The sequence below is a fragment of the Microcaecilia unicolor genome, chromosome 5, assembly GCF_901765095.1.
Source record: "Microcaecilia unicolor chromosome 5, aMicUni1.1, whole genome shotgun sequence".
Lineage (NCBI taxonomy): Eukaryota > Metazoa > Chordata > Amphibia > Gymnophiona > Siphonopidae > Microcaecilia > Microcaecilia unicolor.
Window position 1 is genome coordinate 340,311,544 of NC_044035.1, and position 21,352 is coordinate 340,332,895.

Here is a 21,352-nt window from a genome sequence, read left to right on the forward strand (position 1 = left end):
GATAGACCACAATTATTTCAGTTTAGCTCTCCATAACCTGACTTTTGAAAATGTTGAATTTTGTTTGCCATATATAATTAATATAGTAACATAGCAGATGACGGCAGAGAAAGACCTGTACGGTCCATCCAGCCTGCCCAACAAGATAAACTCATATGTGCTACTTTATGTGTATACCTGACTTTGATTTGTATCTGCCATTTTCAGGGCACAGACCGTAGAAGTCTGCCTAGCACTAGCCCCACCTCCTAACCACCGGCTCTGCCACCCACTCTCCGCTAAGCTTCTGAGGATCCATTCCTTCTGAACAGGATTCCTTTATGTTTATCCCACGCATTTTTGAATTCCATTACCGTTTTCATCTCCACCACCTCCCTCGGGAGGGCATTCCAAGTATCCACCACTCTCTCCGTGAAAAAATACTTCCTGACATTTTTCTTGAGTCTGCCCCCCTTCAATCTCATTTCATGTCCTCTAGGTCTACCGCCTTTCCATCTACGGAAAAGGTTCGTTTGCAGATTAATATTTCACATTTTGAACGTCTGTATCATATCACCTCTGTTTCTCCTTTCCTCCAGGGTATACATGTTCAGGTGAGCAAGTCTCTCCTCATACGTCCTGTAAAGCAAATCCCATACCGTTTTCGTAGCTTTTCTTTGCAACGCTTCAATTCTTTTTACATCCTTAGCAAGATATGGCCTCCAAAACTGAACACAATACTCCAGGTGGGGCATCACCAACGACTTATACAGGGGCATCAACACCTCCTTTCTTCTGCTGGTCACACCTCTCTCTATACAGCCTAACAACCTTCTAGCTACGGCTACCGCCTTGTCACACTGTTTCTTCGTCGCCTTCAGATCCTCAGATACTATCACCCCAAGATCCCTCTCCCTGTCTGTACATATCAGACTCTCACTGCCTAACACATACATCTCCTGTGGATTTCTACTCCCTAAGTACATCACTTTGAATTTCTTCGCATTGAATTTTAATTGCCAACCCTTAGACTATTCTTCTAGTTTCTGCAGATCCTTTTTCATGTTTTCCACAAACAAAAATGAGGACATTATAATGCGTTTGTATCACTCCATGGTGTAACTGCAACTTGAATACCGTGTGCAATTCTGGTCAACGTATCGCAAAAAAGATATAGTGGAATTAGAAAAGGTACAGAGATGGGCGACAAAAATGATAAAGGGGATGGGACTATTTCCCTATCAGGAAAGGCTAAAGCAGCGAGGGCTCTTCAGCTTGGATAAAAGACAGCTGAGCGGAAATATGATAGAGGTCTTTAGATTGTAAGCTCTCTTGAGCAGGGACCGTCCTTCCCCTTGTTTAAAATTGTACAGCGCTGCGTAACCCTAGCAGCGCTATAGAAATGCTTAGTAGTAGTAGTATGAAATGAGTGCAGTGGAACGGGTAGATGTGAATCACTCGTTTACTCTTTCCAAAAATACTAGGACTAGGGGGCACGCAATGAAGCTACAAAGTAGTAAATTTAAAACAAATCTGATAAAATATTTCTTCACTCAACATGTAATTAAACTCTGGAATTCGTTGTCAGAAAATGTAATAAAAGCAGTTAGCTTATCGAGTTTTAAAAAAAGGTTTGGATGGCTTCCTAAACGAAAAGTCCATAGACCATTATTAAAATGGACTTGGGGAAAATCCACTGCTTATTTCTAGAATAAGCAGCATAAAATGTATTGTACTGTTTTGGGATCTTGCCAGGTGCTTATGACCTGGATTGGTCACTGTTGAAAACAGGATGCTGGGCTTGATGGACCTTTGGTCTGTCCTAGTATAGCAATACTTATGTTCTTTTCATTCTGGAACAAACTGCCCCTGCCCCAGAATGTTGCTCAGTTCCTTACAAATCTAAAACCCTCCTCCCTATACCATGGCCTCATCCACACATCAAGAGTCTGGCGCTCTGCCTATCCCTTGGGCCATGCGCAAGAGCCTAAATTTTGCTTCCAGAACCTCCCTTCTACATTTCCTTGCCCAGAGGCGGTTGTGACCCAGGCAGACCCGAGCTGTGCTGGGGATAGACCCTCAAAGTGGCCACAAGGTAACCCTAGGCAGGTGGCTAGGCATTTCATGAGAATAAATTTATAAAATTAGGTACAATGCCAAAAAGGGAGCTTAAGTTGTATAACAGAAAAGTAAGCAAATATTTAATGAAAGGCTTAACACAGAGTCTTTCATAAAATATGTACAGCACCAGCTATGCCGGTAAAAATCCACTCAAATCCATCTGCATTTCCAGTTCAAGATATATCCACTTATGTGCTGCCGTTTGCATGTTTCGGTGGCAGTATTACACAAACCATGCGACATGTGGTAAGGTTTATAAACAAGCACGCACTATAGCGCTGAACACGTTCTCTCAGCTCTGCAGAAAAAGAAGACTGGAGGACCCAGGAAGGCACTAGCACATGCGTGGTGGGAGATTGCTAGAATTTCTATTTCATTCACGCGTCAGTGTCGTACCAGGCTCCAATGGATGACGTTGCCCACATGTGAGAATAAGAAGGCCTGCTTTCCTCGGAGAATGCAATCATTACCAGACACGCTGGAATATGTGCAGATCTTCAAATTTTAAAAGTCCCTGGAGTGGAGTAGCAGCGGACTTTGATCCTGGGGAACTGGGTTCAATTGCCACTGCTGCACCTTGCGACTCTAGGCAAGTCATTTAACCCTCCATTGTCCCAGGTACAAATAAATATATTATGTAAACCGCTTTGAATGTAGTAGCAAAAAAACACAGAAAAGCAGTATATCAAGTCCCATTTCCCTTTCCCCCAAAGAAAAACAGCAATTAGATGAAATACTTAGACCTGAGAGGTCCATTTTAATCAGGGCTGTAAAGTCAGTACACGAAACCTTCGCTTCCAACTCCTCTATGTTTCTACTGTCTGACTCAGACTGATATTAGGCTTTAAAATTTTTGTTCTGGATCTAAAGTACTGGTAAATATTATATTTACCAGTACTTTTACATCAGGACAAAAAATATACAACTTTACTATCCTATATAATAATTCTCACCTCCAACGTTTGAATGTGCCTGGGACCATGCCTCCCTCAGAGGTGGTCTGCTAGGCAGGCACGCACTGACGTCAGTGACAGCTGATACCAAAGCAAAGGGAGGAGTAGGGAAACTACTCCTCCCCCTGCCTGGGAATCAGCTGTCATTGCACCGCTCCCTGCCACTTTGGAGCAAGTGGCAGGGAGCGGGGCAACACAGACCCCCCTTCCCCCCCCACCACCGAGTTCCACACTCCACCCTCCCTCCGCTTACAATAACCCCCCCACTCCTGCGTTATGGCCCACTGGACCCCCCTTCTCGGCGAAAACCATCCCCCGCCGCCGTCCAGCTGAAGTCCTGTGCTTGCCTTCGCGGCATTGCTTCTTCAATGCTCTTCGGTTCAAGTTCCTCTGTGTGCATCTGACGTCAGACGCACGCAGACGAACTTGAACACAAAATCATTGAAGAAGCAACGCCGCGAAGGCCAGCATAGGACTTCGGCTGACGGGGGTTGGGGTCCCCCGTCAGCACAGGTACTGGACGGCGGCGGGGGACGGTGAAAACGGAGGGAGGGCAGAGTCTGGAACAGCAAGGGAGGGTGGGGGATGGCCTTGCTAGTGCCCGTTTCCTTCCCTTAAGAAACGGGCAGTTTTTACTAGTATACTATAATGTAAGTTTTTATTTTGAAGTCGAGCTGGTACATTACCATCTCTAACTACATCCCTGGTTTTAATGAGACAACAAAACTAGCATAAAAGCTTTCCAAAAGCATTATATGATGTAACAGAGTGTCCCAACCCAAATCTCAATTAAAAACACTGAAATTACTGTTAAAACAAAAAACACAAAACTGCAATGTGCTTCAACATACTTTCCAATGAGACTGTTGTGTGTTTCAATGACATCATACACATTGGAACATAAAATGAATCAAAAACATTAGATGCCGGTATTAAATATTTTTATTTAAAAAAATCAGCAATTGAGAAATTTGCACGCTCAAAATGATCTGAACGTTAAAAAAAAAAAAAAAAATCAGTCTTTTGATCTGTCTTCACAGTGTCCATATGGCACAATCACCCTGTTAAAAATCGTGTCATTTTTCAGTCTGCTTTTGATACATTCATGATCCTTTTTCTCATCTCTTCAGCACGCGCTTGACTTTTGGCACGATTTTCCTGGTACTAGAAAGCAAGGGAGAAGGAGAACCCAGTTACAAACCTTATAAACGGATGTACTGGATGGCCTACAATTCACTACGTAAAAGGAAAAACAAAGCTCCAGTCTGGAAGACATTGTTTCCTGGATTCTATATATGGCAACAAAAGCTGCGTACGCAAATCAGCGTCCAAAGCCAATTTGTACGTGCAACTTGAGTAATGAGCCAATCTGCACCAATACTTGGCTGCTAACAACCAATGGACGTTAATTGGCATGAATTGGGAGTTATGCACACATTGTATTCTATGACGCTGTGCACGGAAGTCCTATAGAATGTAATTTCAGGGGCATTCCCAGAATTTACACAAATTGTTACAGAATAAGTGCCAAATCCAAAAAGCGATAGGAAGTATAGCAAAAGTGTCAAAAAATGTCAGAGAACTTGTGTATGAAGTCAAGGGATAGTCTCATATAGTCACCGGGGCAACTCACCAGCAATCAGGTGTACCCTGTGTAGTGACAGTTTTTAATCATTGACTGCCCCCAGCCTTCCTTAGCGTGTGGTATACACAAAAATATTTTTGTTTGTGTGTGTGTGGTTTTTTTTATACTGTATCTTATTTCTCTCTTTTAAATTCCACACATATAAAGGGGCATAATCGAACGGAAACGTCTATCTCCATGGGCATTTATCTCCGAGAACGGGTCCATGAAGGGGCGGACCGAAGCGTATTTTCGAAAAACATGGACGTTTATCTTTTTTTGAGCTGGGCGCGTTTGTTTTTCAGCGATAATGGAAACCGAAAGCGCCCAGCTCAAAAACGAATAACTCCAAGACATTTGTTCGTGGGAGGGGCCAGGATTCGTAGTGCACTGGTCCCCCTCACATGCCAGGACACCAACCGGGCACCCTAGGGGGCACTTTTACAAAACAAACAAAAAAAAAAAACAACAAGGTAAAAGAGCTCCCAGGTGCATAGCACCCTTCCCTTGTGTGTTGAGCCCCCCAAATCCCCCTCAAAACCCACTGCCCACAAGTCTACACCATTACTATAGCCCTAAGGGGTGAAGGGGGCACCTACATGTGGGTACAGTGGGTTTGGGGGGGCGGTTTGGAGGGCTCCCATTTACCAGCACAAGTGTAACAGGTGGTGGGGGGGGGGATGGGCCTGGGTCCACCTGCCTGAAGTCCACTGCACCCCCTAATAACTGCTCCAGTGACCTGCATACTGCTGCCAGGGAGGTGGGTATGACATTTGAGGGTGAAAATAAAAAGTTGTGAAACATCATGTTTTGTGGTGGGAGGGGGTTAGTGACCACTGGGGGAGTCAGGGGAGGTCATCCCCAATTCCCTCCAGTGGTCATCTGGTCATTTAGGGCACTTTTTGGGGCCTTATTCGTGGAAAAACAGGGTCCAGGAAAAGTGCCCTAAATTCTCGCTAAAAACGCGTATTTTTTTTTTCCATTATCGGCGAAAGGCGCCCATCTGTGATCGCCCGATAACCACGCCCCATCAACTTTGTCCGCATCCGCGACGGAATGCAGTTGAAAACGTCCAAATTCGGCTTTCGATTATACCGCTTTATTCGTTTTTGTGAGATAAACGTCTATCTCCCAATTTGGGTCACAATATAGGCGTTTTTCTATTTCGATTATAAGCAGGATACTGTACCAGAGGTAACTTAATCTGTAAACATCCAGTAACATTCCTTGCTGATGGAGATAATTTGACAGCACTCATCTTGTATATGTTCCCAGGTGAGGCAATATTCCCGACAGGTGCCTGTCTCGCAGTTTTAGCTTTGTCAAGGGAAAATCTGATAAAGAGCAGTGTTAGTATCTCTCCTTACGACTCCAACCCAGTCAAATTATCTCCATCAGCAAGGAATGTTACTGGATATTTACAGATTAAGTTACCTCTGGTACAGTATATGTGTGGAATTTAAAAGAGAAAAATAAGATAAACAGTATAAAAAAACAACACACACACACAAACAAAAATCTTTTTGTGTATACCACACACTAAGGAAGGTTGGGGGCAGTCAATGATTAAAAACTGTCACTACACAGGGTACACCTGATTGCTGTTGAGTTGCCCCCGGTGACTGTGAGACTATCCCTTGACTTCATACACTGAAGTTCTCTGACATTTTTTTTGACACTTTTGCTATACTTCCTACCACTTTTTGGATTTTGCAAGTATCAACTTTTTGGGGGGGATTAGCGCCACAAGTAAATGACAGTGTTATGGTATAAGCCAATCATCAGAATTAAATGTGTAGCATGATATTTTGCTGGATTATATATACACCAATATATTTGTGCAGCTTTTATATATTTGACACTGCAGCAGAGAGAATAGTTTCATTTCAAGCTCCTTTTTCTGGGAACTTCTGAGAGCAGGGATAGTCAATTACAAACACTTAAAGACAAAAGAGCTTCCTCTGCCCTCCCACCTAACAAAAGCTTGACTAAGGTGGGCACCTGAATACCCCATTGAAAACAAAGAACTCAGAGGAAAAGCATAAACAGGACATTTGCTTGTCAAAGGTATACCTGCCCCTCCCATCAGCTTTCAGACATGTACAGAAAGGAAGGACTTGTAATGTGTATCTGCTCCAGAGACTGAGCAGGAAGCCTTTTTCACATCAAAAGACCATTTGTCAGCAAGATCCAGACAGCAAGTCTTGTGATGTCATAAGACATAAGACATGAGACCAAGACTCAGGGGTCGTGTGCAGACATGAGACCAAGATACCACAATGCTTTGCAAATGCCCAAGGGTCGTGTGGAAACCAGTAAACCAGGACAAAGATCAAAGTTGCCAGGTGGGCTGGTTTCCCCACCCAATTGGGCTGGTTTTTAAGCCAGGATGCGGGAAATTATCGAAGGTTGCGGGCTGCGGGAAATTGGGCTTCTTTTTCACTGCAGCTGTGCAGGGTGTGGGCTCTTTTTTCGGGGCTTCTATTGGTCTAACTTGGTCCAATAGAAGCTTTTCCGGGGCTTCTATTGGTCCAATAGAAGCTTTTCCGGGGCGGGGTTGACATCGGGGGCGGGGTTTATGACGCCAGAGGTGTCGTTGGGGTCGGGGAAATGACATCAGAGCTGACGTCAGGGGGCGGGGTCGGTGATGTTGGAGGCGGGGTCGATGACATTGGAGGCGGGGTCGATGACATTGGGCTGGTTTGGGGCTGATTTTGGGCGGGGAAAATTTTTCCCATCTGGCAACCTTGACAAAGATCCACATGGCATATATCAGATTCTCTTCAACTGCAAGCAACTCAGATCCACTCACTGCAGAAGCTCTCTCTCTTCCAGACTCTCCCTCCAGGAGATTCTCTCTTCAGCACCAATCCAGATGCCTTGCTCCTGATCTGCAGTTCACCTGCCTCATGGCTCTTCAATGGACCACAAAATGCTTTGTAAGTTATAACGTTTGATCTAGACCTGCTACTTTACCTTACTTAAGCACAGATTATCTGTAAAATATCTCTTAAAACCTACCTCTCGTGTGCAATTGTATATTAAATCAACCTTTTTGAAGCTAAAAATACGGTCTCCTTGTGTTCTGAGTATATGGTATCTTTTATATATACTTAATTTATTGCAATTATCACCTTTGGTGATTGGTGGAGAAATTAATATCCTAAAACTTATAAATACAGCACCTGCTCTTAAATTATAAACAGTAGCGAGTGCTCTCTAGACCTCTTTTCCCCCAAGATAAATCATTTCTTGTAACAGTAACTTAGGTGCCGGCATTTACACCTGTTTTCAGCAGGCATCATTGCCGGCATATAAAGTTAGGCGTCATTTAAGCGCTGAAAGCTGTTCTATAAACAATGTGAATCCTTTATAGAATAGCGCTCCGTACTTGAATTTCTCAGCATCATTTATAGAACCTAGTTCTGTATGGATAATTTGATACATATTAGGCACAACCGCCAAAAAGAGAAAGTAGGCAAATATTTAATTTTTAACAAATACTGAGCCTTTCATAAAATACGTACAGCACCAGCTGTGCCGGTAAAAACCCACTCAAATCCATCTGCATTTCCAGTTCACGATATATCCATTTATGTGCTGCCATTTGCATGTTTCAGTGGTGAAATTACACAAACCGTGCAACATGTAGATGTTATAAATGTGAACGCTCTATAGAGGGGCAGAAGTGTGTCACAGGGGAGGTGGACTTGCAGTCAAAGAGGAGACCACATCTCTACCATCAAGCACTCCGTTAAGCCCCAAATCTCAAAGCAGAAGTTATTCAAGGGACTCGCACGATTCCGAGTAGGTGTAAATGCCAGAGGGTAAGTGTGCCATGGTGTACATGTATTGCTAGAAAGACCAAAGAGGACACGCTTCTCTTCATAAACTTCTGTGTTTTGCAGAGTATAAATGTAAGCATGGCCAGTCTAACCATTAGGCAAGACGAGGGAATTGCCCAGGATGGCAGCCTCTATGGTAACAGCAAAGGCAGGTGCAGATAAAGTCAAATGAAGTTATGAGATGATGACTCCTGTCTGCAAGGTTGGACGGGGGAATTGGGTGCACATTTTTCTAGACTGTTCTTGCCTCCATGAACTCTGGAGTCATGTTTTGGTTTGGAGGGATTGAATGGATCTATGATTTGTTATTACTGATGATTGCAGCCTATTTGGAAAAGAGGGAAGGGGGGAGCTGGGTAGGTTGTGAGTAACAATTTTATTTTATTCTGCAAAACCTTGCAGTTCCATCAAGGATTACAAGAAAGGTGACTGGACAAGCCAGGACATAAAGTTAGGATTTATTTTATTTATTTTTGTTACATTTGTACCCCGCGCTTTCCCACTCATGGCAGGCTCAATGCGGCTTACATATACAGGTACTTATTTGTACCTGGGGCAATGGAGGGTTAAGTGACTTGCCCAGAGTCACAAGGAGCTGCCTGTGCCTGAAGTGGGAATCGAACTCAACTCCTCAGTTCCCCAGGACCAGAGTCCACCACCCTAACCACTAGGCCACTCCTCCACGCCATAGAAACACAATCAACTAAAAAATAAAATACCCACACATTTTTGAAACAGGTAAGTCTTTAAGATGACGCCTAAAATCTAAATACCTCTGTGCCTAAAATATCAAAAACAAACCTCTTTACCACACCGGCCTGCCTGAAAAGAAAATATCTCATTCTTCTCTTGCCCGTTATGGAGGGAAAAGAAAACAAGTTAATCATTCCAGAAGGCCTTGCTGAACTGGATAGTATAAAACAATTAGCAAATAGTGTGGTGCCATCCCACAGGAAACTTTATACATCAGACGAAAATTTAAAAAGGATTCTGGTAGATGGTGGCAACCAGTGAACCTTAGCATAATAGCAGGAGAGTCGATCTGATCGTTTCAAGGGGAAACAACAACAGGGGGGCAGACTCAAGAAAAATGTCAGGAAGTATTTTTTCACGGAGAGAGTAGTGGATGCTTGGCATGCCCTCCCGCGGGAGGTGGTAGAGATGAAAATGGTAACGGAATTCAAACATGCGTGGGATAAACAAAGGAATCCTGTTCAGAAGGAATGGATCCTAAGGAGCTTAGCCGAGATTGGGTGGCAGAGCCGGTGGCGGTGCTGGGCAGACTTATACGGTCTGTGCCAGAGCCGGTGGCGGGAGGCGGGGATGGTGGTTGGGAGGCGTGGATAGTGCTGGGCAGACTTATATGGTCTGTGCCAGAACCGGTGGTGAGAGGCGGGGATAGTGCTGGGCAGACTTATATGGTCTGTGCCAGAACCGGTGGTGAGAGGCGGGGATAGTGCTGGGCAGACTTATACGGTCTGTGCCAGAGCTGGTGGTGGGAGGCGGGGTTGATGGTTGGGAGGCGGGGATAGTGCTGGGCAGACTTATACGGTCTGTGCCAGAGCCGGTGGTGGGAGGCGGGACTGGTGGTTTGGAGGCGGGGATAGTGCTGGGCAGACTTATACGGTCTGTGCCCTGAAAAGGACAGGTACAAATCAAGGTAAGGTATACACAAAAAGTAGCACATATGAGTTTATCTTGTTGGGCAGACTGGATGGACCGTGCAGGTCTTTTTCTGCCGTCATCTACTATGTTACTCTGTTCTGAGGTGTCTGCAATCTGAGGACAGCCCAGATAAATAACTTTACAATAATCCAAACAACTTAGTAACAATGTTTGAACAAGCGACCGAAAACGATGTTCCCTAAAATACATTCTAATGCAACATAGCTTATGTATAACTAAGAAAGCCCATTGAACTACTCTATTCACTTGAAACGCCATAGAGGCTCTTGAATCCAGAAAAAGACTCCCAAGATGCTCACCTATGAAGAAAAAAAGAAACTTTGTGGTGTATCATAATATTATTAACCAACTTATTCGAAAAGGCATACCACAACGATCCATCCTAAATACCAGACAACAAAACCCATACCAGAACGGGACAAAACCGAACTCGCGACACTGGATTGCTGAACTGTACTTTGGCAGTAATGAACTTTATCGTTACACCTCTCTACTTCTCATTCCAAGAATGAACTCTCTACAGTTGACTGCTTAACTTTCCCTGTCACTCATGAACTCTTTAAAAATACCACTCTATTTCTCATGCCAGAATTTGAACTCGCTACACTTGATTGCTTAATCTACTCTGACTTAACAACCATATTGTATTTCTCAATCCAGAAATGGCAATCGCCATTACGGCATTATGTAAGCCACATTGAGCCTGCAAATAGGTGGGAAAACGTGGGATACAAATGCAACAAATAATAATAATACTGGATTCAACAAGCCCCCCAGAGCCAGTGACTAAAACAATTTTGCGTTAGAAAGGCAAAAAGCCTTCATTTACACCAGCTCTAGGGCATCTTTTCCATCACGTATTTTAATATTGCTTTTATAAAAGAGGCAGGATTTTGGCATGTTAAAGTGCTTTAACAAGGTGCTCCATTTCAAAATTACCCTCAAAGTGGACAAGTTGAATATTTCCCCCATAACAAAACAGACTTACCTCCTTTTTCAAGCACCGACGCATTTCTCGATCTGCCTCATTGCACTGGCCAAAATACTTCATGAAGCGATTCTGGTACAAGAACAGACGAGGACACGTGATCACACGGACATGACAGAGTTCATATTTTCCACCTCTCTTTTATTCTTCATTTCACAGGAACAGCCTTCCGTTTCACTTTGTCTCAAACCATGATGCACATTCTGCTTTTCCCTTCCTTCAAAAGGAGCCTTTAAGAGTGATTTTACCACAGAAGCTACTTTATTTTCTACAGGAAAATTAGCTTTATAAAAACCACCATGTCTAATTTGTTCCCTCATGTAAATGTGACACCCATCCCCTAAAAAAACAACTTTTGAAGTATTCTTCCAATTTAATTCCGATTTCTGCCACAGATAGAATGCCCCTTGCCCAATCTCTTCATGTGCCAATCCCCTCCACCAGTAATTAGGTCAGTTGAATTTCAGGTTGATTAGAACACATTGTGATGTCATCAAGTGTTTTTAAAGCTTCCATGCCATTGATTGACACTAGAGAATGACACGGGGACGGGGAACCGCAGTAACCTCGGGGATGGGGACAAACTTTGTCCCAGTGTCATTTTCTACTCTGAAGCTTGTTAATGAACTGGACTGTTATGTTTAAGTGATGCCTACAAAGATATTTTGGAAAACCAAGCAAACATACTGGCCACAACTTGCCAAATTTGCATGGGGGATCCTGTACATCCTACCAGCACGTCTTCTAAGAAGACAACTTCTATTCCAGGAAGGACTGTGGAAGACAGGAGAGCTAGATTGAATCCTGAGATTGTTGTTGATTTCTTATTTATCCACAGATTTTTTTAAAAACACACAACAGTGCTTTACAGGGCATATTTTTCCCCTCTAGGGCATATAGTATGGGTTGTATTTTATACCCCTGGACATTTTAACAGTGTGAATTAGGATTCCTTGGTGTAGTAGAAATCACCTATTGTTGGGGTTGGAAGGGTAGAGGGTGGTGGTGGGAAGGAGGGTTATTATAGCTGCTCATTGTTATTATGGTTCTCTATTTGTAATTTATACACAACAGTTGCACAGCATATAGTTCCTTTTTATACTTTAATAAAAAGATGTAAATATAAAGTCATAAGTGTTCAAGGCTTATGCAGATGAGGACATAACCTGTGGGGATGGAGAAAACTTTGTCCCCGTGTCATTCTCTAATGGACACTATGCACTTTGAAAGGCATCTTGCTATTGGTAAGCAGTCATAACCATATGCAAATGTTTGTACCAAAGAGGAAACTAGGCATCATGAAGCATTTCTGTGTTATCCAATACAGTTTTAAAGATGCACATTTAAATAGGAATCTGATTTATGAAAAAGGCAATCCTCGGGCATAGTGACTCGAACTCTAGAATGCTGCTGCTGATCTATGTAATTGAGGATCGTATACTATATTGAAGTCTCTCCCCCCCCCCCCCCCCCCCACAAGACAATATTGCCCCCCGGAAAGGGGGCCAATAGAGCAATCAGCCTACTGAAAAATTGTTTATCAAATACATTGGGGGCATAGACACTACATAAGACGAAACGTTTCCCCTCCAGCAGTACCTCAGCCAAGACATATTGTCCATCCTGATCTCGTTTTAATCGACTTAATTTGTACATCTAGGCCTCGACGAAAAAGGATCATTACACCCGCTTTCCTTCGTATAGCTGGAGCCTCTATTACTCGTCCAACCCACCTCTGCTGGAATTTAGCATGCTCTGCAGTAGTGACGCTTCAGAGCTTGCAGCACTTTTGTACGTTTAAATCGGCGAGGATACTCCCCCTAAAGTCCAGGATATAAATTTAAGTGGACTCAAGTCTCCAAGGGTTATAGCAATTGATAGAAACTGCAAATCTAATTTGGAATAACTAGAAAGAGGTGCCCCCCCCCCCCCCCCACCCACCCAGACCCTTGGGCCTCTCCATCATCTTTAGATATCTCAGGCTGCTAGCGAAAGCCCTCCATCGACTTGCAGTAAAAAAAAATAAAAAAAAATAAAAAAAGAGGGGGGGAACCCTTCCCCCCCAACCTATCATAGAATCTCGTCACTGATAGCCCCAACTAGAGCTGCCCCCTGTTTATAATGAAAATGTCAAACCCTGTTGTAAATTATTAGCCTCTCAGAACTCCTATATCATTGAGTGGTAGCATCCTTAATTTCTATAGCCACCGCAGTCCATATCCGCATTGGCTATCTCAACCGCTATAAACAATACAATTTTTTTTAATATAAATTGTATTGAATATATAGAGGTTGAGATAGCCAATACGGATATGGACTGCGGTGGCTATAGAAATTAAGGATGCTACCACTCAATGATATAGGAGTTCTGAGAGGCTAATAATTTACAACAGGGTTTGACATTTTCATTATAAACAGGGGGCAGCTCTAGTTGGGGCTATCAGTGACGAGATTCTATGATAGAATGGTGCAGGTTGGGGGGGGGGGGAAGGTTTATATATATATATATATAACATTTTCCATCAACTAGCTGTGTGTAGCTCTGCATATTTATTAGAATAAAGTTTTACCTTAGAGAGCACCTGCCACACCTTCTAAGTGTTAGAAGGTGTGGCAGGTGCTCTCTAAGGTAAAACTTAGTTCTTGAAAGTGTTTTTGAAATTTTAATATTTTTAATGGTTTTCAAAGGCTGCACCGTGATAAACTAATGTACTATTGTAGTTCAACACTTTCAGCAGCTCTGCTTAACTACAATTCAACAATCGAATGGATATGAGGTCACTTAGCCGTTACTTTCCCAATGGGGCTCTCCGTTTCACTCTTCACTAAACTTCTCAGGTCTTTTTCCTCCATTAATTAAAAATTACAAAAACATTTTTTTTTTAATTATGATTCACAGTGAATTGGTAGTTGAATCAATCTTATCCTTCAGCTTTGAATGTTGGTGATACAAATCAGTTTGCTGAAGTAGTGTCTATAAGAGACAAAGCCTAATTTCGGGCGCCGTTTACTGGATTCTAGCCCCTTATGCCCATCTTGTGATTGCCTATTACTTGGCGAGTACAGTTCAAGTTGTTGGTTCTAGTTTAAAGAGCTCCGAGTAACAATGTCCCATTAAGCACTGCTTCTTGTTTCAAAATATAAGATCAACCACCTCATTCTTTGAGACCTCAGGGTAAATGTCTACTGGATGTCCATTCATTCCATCAAGTCTGTTTAGAAGACAAGAGATCTTGGACATCCTGTAGAATACTCTTCCTTCAGAGCTGGGGAAGGCGACTCCGCTGCTCTCTTTCAGCAAAGATCTAAAAGCTTATTTATTTAAGCAAGCTTTCCCAGAAGTTGAGATGGTGTAAACTTTCTCAAAAAGTGATTGTAGGCTAGCTTGTTTAAGCAAGTCTTTTGCAGAATTTAAAAGATGTTTAAAATGTGGGGGTTTTTTTTTAATTTAATTTGGGTTTTAGTATATATGTTGGATTGTAACCCGCTTAGATTTTATAGCTAATGCAGGATAGAAATCTGCTAAACAAGCTTTTTCATCTCGTTTCACTTACATCTCACCAAATCTACCATATTTGTTTGTGACAGATAACGAACATACAATCACCACAGACACAAGCGGACAATATTATCACTCGCAGTTGTGTGTGTACCTTACCTTTTTAATTATGGTGATAGAAACAGTATCATGTAAGTTTCTCAGTTACATATAATAGCCTTACAACCTGTTTCAGGATTTGTTCCACACCTACCATCTCATCTTACCTCTTGATGGCACTGCTTGAGCAGGACAATAAGGACATTACACTCCTCAGTGTGCAGGTGAGGTGAGAGGTCTGGATGCATCTCCAGGTCCAAGGGACAAAAGAAAGGAGAAAATCCTTCCACCTGCCAAGACAAGAGGTATAATATCAGATGAGTGTTTCATCCTCTACAGGTCTGAAAATAAATAAAAGCATTACCACATGGAGCATTTTGTGGTCTCTCAAATGGGTAAGGTGTATTGAGTGTCAGGACATAAAACATACCCTGAGGCATTCACCAAGAGCAAGGGCCGCTTGGAGAGAAACATTTTTATGCTACAGGATCCTCATACTTCTACTAACAGGTCTCAAAAGACCGATGTGGTTCATAAGGTCTTTTTCTGCCGTCACCTACTATGTTACTATGTATAAGAAGCAGCCCCCACCACTGACACAACTAGGATTGAATGAGCTCAAAGCAGAGAAATTAAGATAAGCCCTATAAAACTGTTACCCCAACTTGGGGGGGGGGGGGTCCCCTCAGGAACTCCCATCGGGGGAAGGGGTGGACATCAGGGGTACAAGTGTGTATGCAGCAGCAGCAGCCCTGTGTGAGGTGTGGTGTGTGTATGTAGGGAGTGTCAGTTGTAGGTGGGGTATCTGGAGTCAAAAAGCAACAAGGCAGGCAGTCCACCAAATCCAACGTGGAAGATAAAACCAAGAGGCGGACCTTGTAAGAAACATTTATTATCTAAAGGCTCACAGGCATCCAAACATCTGTGCCCCACAGGCCATGTTTCGCCAGAGATACTGGTTGCGTCGGGGGCAGAATTACCAGCTCATGTAAAACTACAGACATCACCTTGGCAAACGCACCCAGGAACAGGAGCACTGCTTGCTTTATTTCATCTGTTGGACCAGCCAAGGTGACAGCTGCAGTTTCATCAGGATCTTGTGAGGGCTCAAGAGCACACAGATTAAAAAAAAAAAAAAAAAAAAAACAGCATAGCAGGGCCTCCAAGCCTGAAACAAATCGAGAGTCTTATTCATAAAAACCCAACACGTGTTTTGGAGTAACAATGCCTGCCTCAGGGGTCCAAACACTCAAATACTCTCTAAGGCAAACACAAAAAGGAAGGTGAACTCCTTTAAATAGCGCTACAAAAAGACTCAAACAGATGGTGAAAAACACTATAGCCTATCTATAAAGTCAAGACTTCTCCCACACAGTACGACAGATCCAATGTAAGTACTACCAGCACAATTGAGACCACTACAGTGATTGTTGTTGGCATTAAAAAAAAGACATACAATGCCATACTTTGTATTGTTTGAATATTTTTACTGCTGTAATTGTCTATAGCTTATGTTTGAGTTATTCTTGCTGTACACGGCCTTGAGTAAATGCCTTCAAAAAGGCGGTGAATAAATCCTAATAAATAAATAAATGGGCTATAAGCCCCTAATGCAGTCCATTGGTTTTCTTTTTTCTTGTCACAACTTTTACTGTGCCAAAAATGAAAACTTCTCTCTTTCTGGTAGATAATAAAAAGGAGCTCATTGTGAACACCATCCACCCTAAAAGGTTGTTTTGTGGCTGTACATGCAGAATTGTGATATTGTGGCTGTAGATGCAGAATTGTGATATTGTATAAGTACGGTATGTGTTTGTGTTCCTAGTCACGCATCCAAAGGTTATGTAACCCTTTCAAGAAAGCCAGTTAATCATTTAACTTATTAGTGGAACACAACAAGAGGCATGGTATGGTCACATTTTCAATATAGTAATACTAGAGCTCAGCTAAGGAACAGGTTATTTTGAGTTAATCTTCAATGGACCAAACTTGCTTTCCTCGTGCCATCACCAGACAGTTGGATAGGCGGTGCCTTAAAAGATGAAGGGTAAAGAATGTTTTAAAGGCATGTGTAGGCCACATTATCCCAAGTAAACGTGGGTCAATGTGGCTTACTTTTGAAAATAGAGAGACAGAATAATAGAATCCCGTAACATCATAGGAGCAAGTAAATGGATGTGTCTGAAACACTTAAAGTTAAGATTAGCATATATATCCAACTGGGCATTTTAAAGTCTCTCCTTTAACGATGCCGCGTGTTCAGAAATCATAGCCATAAGTATAAACAGTTATTCAAACATTGTCACATGCAAACAGGAATCCATACAGACGTTGCAAAAGTGAACAACTTCTACAGAGTACATCCAAAACTTCAATTTTTATGTCTTCCAAAATTCTAGTCAGCAGATGTACAGATGAGTAGGACTCAAAGCAGTCCAAAACAACACAGTTTATACCTAATTGTTCAACCAGCCTTAGGTTTTGCATTTAGGTTTAAAAAGCAATACTAAGTGCATTTAAGGTCTGGATAAATGAATTAAGACCATCAAAGTTTAAAGCAAATGGCCAAAATATGTAATACTTGGTAGCAATAATGAAAGAGTGATGGAATATTCAAATAGCAGGCAGCTAACAGTACGCTGTTTGCTATTTTGAATTTTGGTGGTGTATTGCTGGCCTGCACAAACATTTTTCTTGCCACAACTACCAAGCTGTGGATGGATATTATTGTATGAATGGGTTAACCTAACAACTATCAGAGGCAGACACGGTCTTATAATTTACATTATAATTGTGTTCAGATTTGGGTAGTAACTGAGTAAATGTTATTAAATCATAGCAGGAAGCTTGAAGTCGACTCAACTTTCATTGAATATCAACCAGTTAATAGTTTTAAGGCAAGATTTTCTTTGCTGAACTCCATGCCGACTCATTTTCCCTTCCACCAGATTTGCTCCTCCTCGGTTGACTTTAAGAAGATAAGAAATTATTTTATTCTGTTATGACAGAAAAGACATCCCATCAAGCTATGCATCACCATTTGCAAAATATAAATATGTCATTCAGCTCCAACTTTCTACTGCTGCTTTCCCTTAGCCATCATTATTCCCAGGCCTCGTCTATATACTAACACACTGCTGAGAGACAAAGATTTAAAAAAAAAACAAAAAAAAAAACACACACCACTTACATCCAAACAGACTAAGATATATACACACACAACAGAAAAATACGGGCACATTTAGACTGGACAGAATTTCTGCACGAAGGTACCTCTTCTCTCATTATTCAATGCCTCTCTTTTGAATAGTAGTAATAGAAAAAAAATCAAGTGCGTTTTTATAGTATACCACTGCATTCCACAAAACAAAAAGGAGCAAGTTCTCACACACTATCTTTCTCTTTTGACTACACATAGTCAGCTCTGTGGGTGGTCAAGCATCCTCAATATTGACCAAATTCCTTGACCATGTCTAGGGAGAGGTAATTTCCATTGGATTTAGCACCCCTGATTATTTTGAAAAGTTGCCTCCTATAAATCTACACACAGGAAAAAAAAATTAAATGCTCACAGGTTTCAACCTAATTAAACTTTAAAAAAAAAAACCCTTTGTACTTAAAAATAAAAACTCTGAATATTGTCTGTTTTGGTAGCCCTTAACTAAGTGAAAAAGTCTCAACACCAGTACAACGCTTGCTAGGGTGCCCCAAATGTCATGAAGACTACAATTTAAGCCAAATTACTACTCTAACCTATGAAAGATTATTCCGTTGTGATTGTTCCTCTTTGTACATCTGTATGCTGCACAACCGGAGTGTTTATAAATATAACAATGAGCAACAACGTGGATAGAGCAGCTAATAGCCTCCTTCTTACTTTGTTTTGGGTGTACCAATATGGCAGCAGCCGGGGGGGGGGAGGGGATCTGGATCTTCTGTTCCTTCTCCAACCTCCTTGGTGACTTTCCGCCGAATCAACCCCTCGTAGGAAAAGAGCAGCGCGTCAGAGCGGGCAGGCGCAGGTCTGGTCCAGGACCGAGCTGTAGGTCAGCCCTGAGGCACACCGCATACCGAAAACATAAATGTCAGTCAAAAAAAACAGCGATCCATTTTTAAGCTCGTGCTCAAGGGTCCGGGGATCCATCTTTTACCGTTATTAATTGCACGCAGTTATGGAATGCATTACCTACAGACCTGAAAGCAATCAATGAAACACTACTACTACTATTTAACATTTCTAGAGCGCTACAAAGTGTACGCAGCGCTGTACAAACACAGAAGAAAGACAGTCCCTGCTCAAAGAGCTTACAATCTAATAGACAAAAAGTAAACCATTTAAATTTAAAATATTTAAGCAGTCAAGCACAAGAGAACAGTCACAGAAGGACTGAAGATGTTGAAGGGTGGTCAGTGTGATTAGGTGTAACTCTGGTTGGAGTAGTGGGAGAAGGTGATAGAAGAATAGAAATGGGTGAGGTAAAAGTAATGAGAGGGAGGTTATATAAGACATGTCACTCTAGGGGTGGGTAGAGGGGTAGGGTGGGCCAGGCTAAGTCTAAAGCAGGAGAAGGTGTTCTCTGCAGCCTGTGAGATGGAAAATGCTCTCTGAAGCTGCTGCTATAAGTTGTTAGTTTTCTCTGCCTGAAAGAGATCCAAACCACACCCACGAAGTTCAAACTGTCTGTGGGGAGGGTGAGGGGAGGAAATGGCAATGCTTGATGAAAGAGAGAGCTCATTTTGATTGGAGATATACTATAGGATGTAACACTATGGAAAAAGGCGGGGTATAAATGTACTGAAATAAATAAAATAATTCTGAGGCCAGGCTAAGTCTAAAGCAGAAGAAGGTATTCTCTGCAGCCTGTGAGATACACTATCTTTCGAAAATCTCTGAAGACATTCTTCTTCAACAAGGCCTACAATGAGAACCTACAGCCTCACTAAGAGGCATATTTTCAAAGCACTTAGCCTTCCAAAGTTCCATAGAAACCTATGGCACTTTGGAAGGCTAAGTGCTTTGAAAATATGCCTCTAAGTCACCTCACCAATCCACTCAATTATGAACGCCCACCTTCTATAACTACCCTAACCACTCTCTCCCTTCTTCCCTTCCCTTCCTAATCCTGGAGGTACAGCGAAGGGCGACGAAAATGATAGTGGGGATGGGACGACTTTCCTATGAAGAGAGGCTGAGAAGGCTAGGGCTTTTCAGCTTGGAGAAGAGACGGCTGAGGGGAGATATGATAGAAGTGTATAAAATAATGAGTGGAATGGATCGGGTGGATGTGAAGCGACTGTTCACGCTATCCAAAAATACTAGGACTAGAGGGCATGAGTTGAAGCTACAGTGTGGTAAATTTAAAACGAATCGGAGAAAATTTTTCTTCACCCAACGTGTAATTAGACTCTGAAATTCGTTGCCGGAGAACGTGGTACGGGCGGTTAGCTTGACGGAGTTTAAAAAGGGGTTAGATAAGATTCCTAAAGGACAAGTCCATAGACCGCTATTAAATGGACTTGGAAAAATTCCGCATTTTTAGGTATAACTTGTCTGGAATGTTTTTACGTTTGGGGAGCGTACCAGGTGCCCTTGACCTGGATTGGCCACTGTCGGTGACAGGATGCTGGGCTAGATGGACCTTTGGTCTTTCCCAGTATGGCACTACTTATGTACTTATGTACTAATCGCTACACATTACTAACTGTATCTGATATCCTGCAATGACAATGTTAACAAATGTATGTAAGCCACATTGAGCCTGCAAATAGGTGGGAGAATGTGGGATACAAATGCAATAAATAACAATAATAATTTACCCGAGAAAGGGACTCACTGCCGTTGGCAATAACTCCTGCAAATGCCAAAAACCACGTTAAAATAAAGCTACGATATCTCTTCCACCCGCCTCACCCCGTCCTGAATGAAATAAACTGTCAGGCCAATATCGTGCCTGAACCTACCAGGAGAATTTACAAACCAACTTGCTGAACCCAGCAGCAACCACATCCCTTAAAAGCTCCGACAAGCTCCACCTCCATTCGTAACGGAACCGGAAAAAGTAAGAAAGGGACCTCTCCGCCATTGGCAGGCTGTCAGGAGCAAGACGGGAGACGGCACGAGCCTATCTAAGTCCATTATCTGGGCTGTAACCAGTGTGGGCAGAACTTGTCGCCATAGCAATGACATTATTTGGGTGTACCAAGATGGCAGCGGCAGCTTTGGGGAGAATTAACATGGGTGGAGACTGGCTTCAGCTTTTTATGTCATGCCGTCTGCTGTCATGAAACCTCCTTCAAAACTTTGCCAATGAGGGAGCGAAAAGATCACCCGCGCGCGCAGCAGCGTGAGCTGTGCATTTCCCCAAGGAAATCTCCCTCTCGTTGTGTCACTACGTTTCCTCAGCTGTTCGTTGCCACGAAAGAGGTGTTACCTGTTTGTGTCATTAAATCTCCTTGGTTTAGTTCTCTTTATTAGTATAAAATGTTAAAGTCTTTTCGTGTATATATTTTGTACTTTGTTTCTGTATAAAAAATAAATGTAACCCCTAAAACCTCCTT

The 21,352-nt window shown here is 42.4% G+C and overlaps 1 protein-coding gene across 1 annotated transcript; it reads right to left on the reverse strand.

The window, feature by feature from the left end:
• Window positions 1–3,988: 3,988 nt before the first annotated feature.
• CMC2 (C-X9-C motif containing 2) lies at window positions 3,989–20,874 on the reverse strand. The gene is made up of 5 exons (XM_030204506.1): window positions 20,756–20,874; window positions 20,612–20,646; window positions 14,962–15,084; window positions 11,197–11,268; window positions 3,989–4,217 (listed from the first exon to the last, which is right to left on the reverse strand). Exons 1-5 carry the CDS (start codon window positions 20,799–20,801, stop codon window positions 4,137–4,139), a joined length of 357 nt encoding a protein of 118 aa, XP_030060366.1. The 5' UTR covers window positions 20,802–20,874; the 3' UTR covers window positions 3,989–4,136.
• Between the last annotated feature and the right edge of the window lie 478 nt (window positions 20,875–21,352).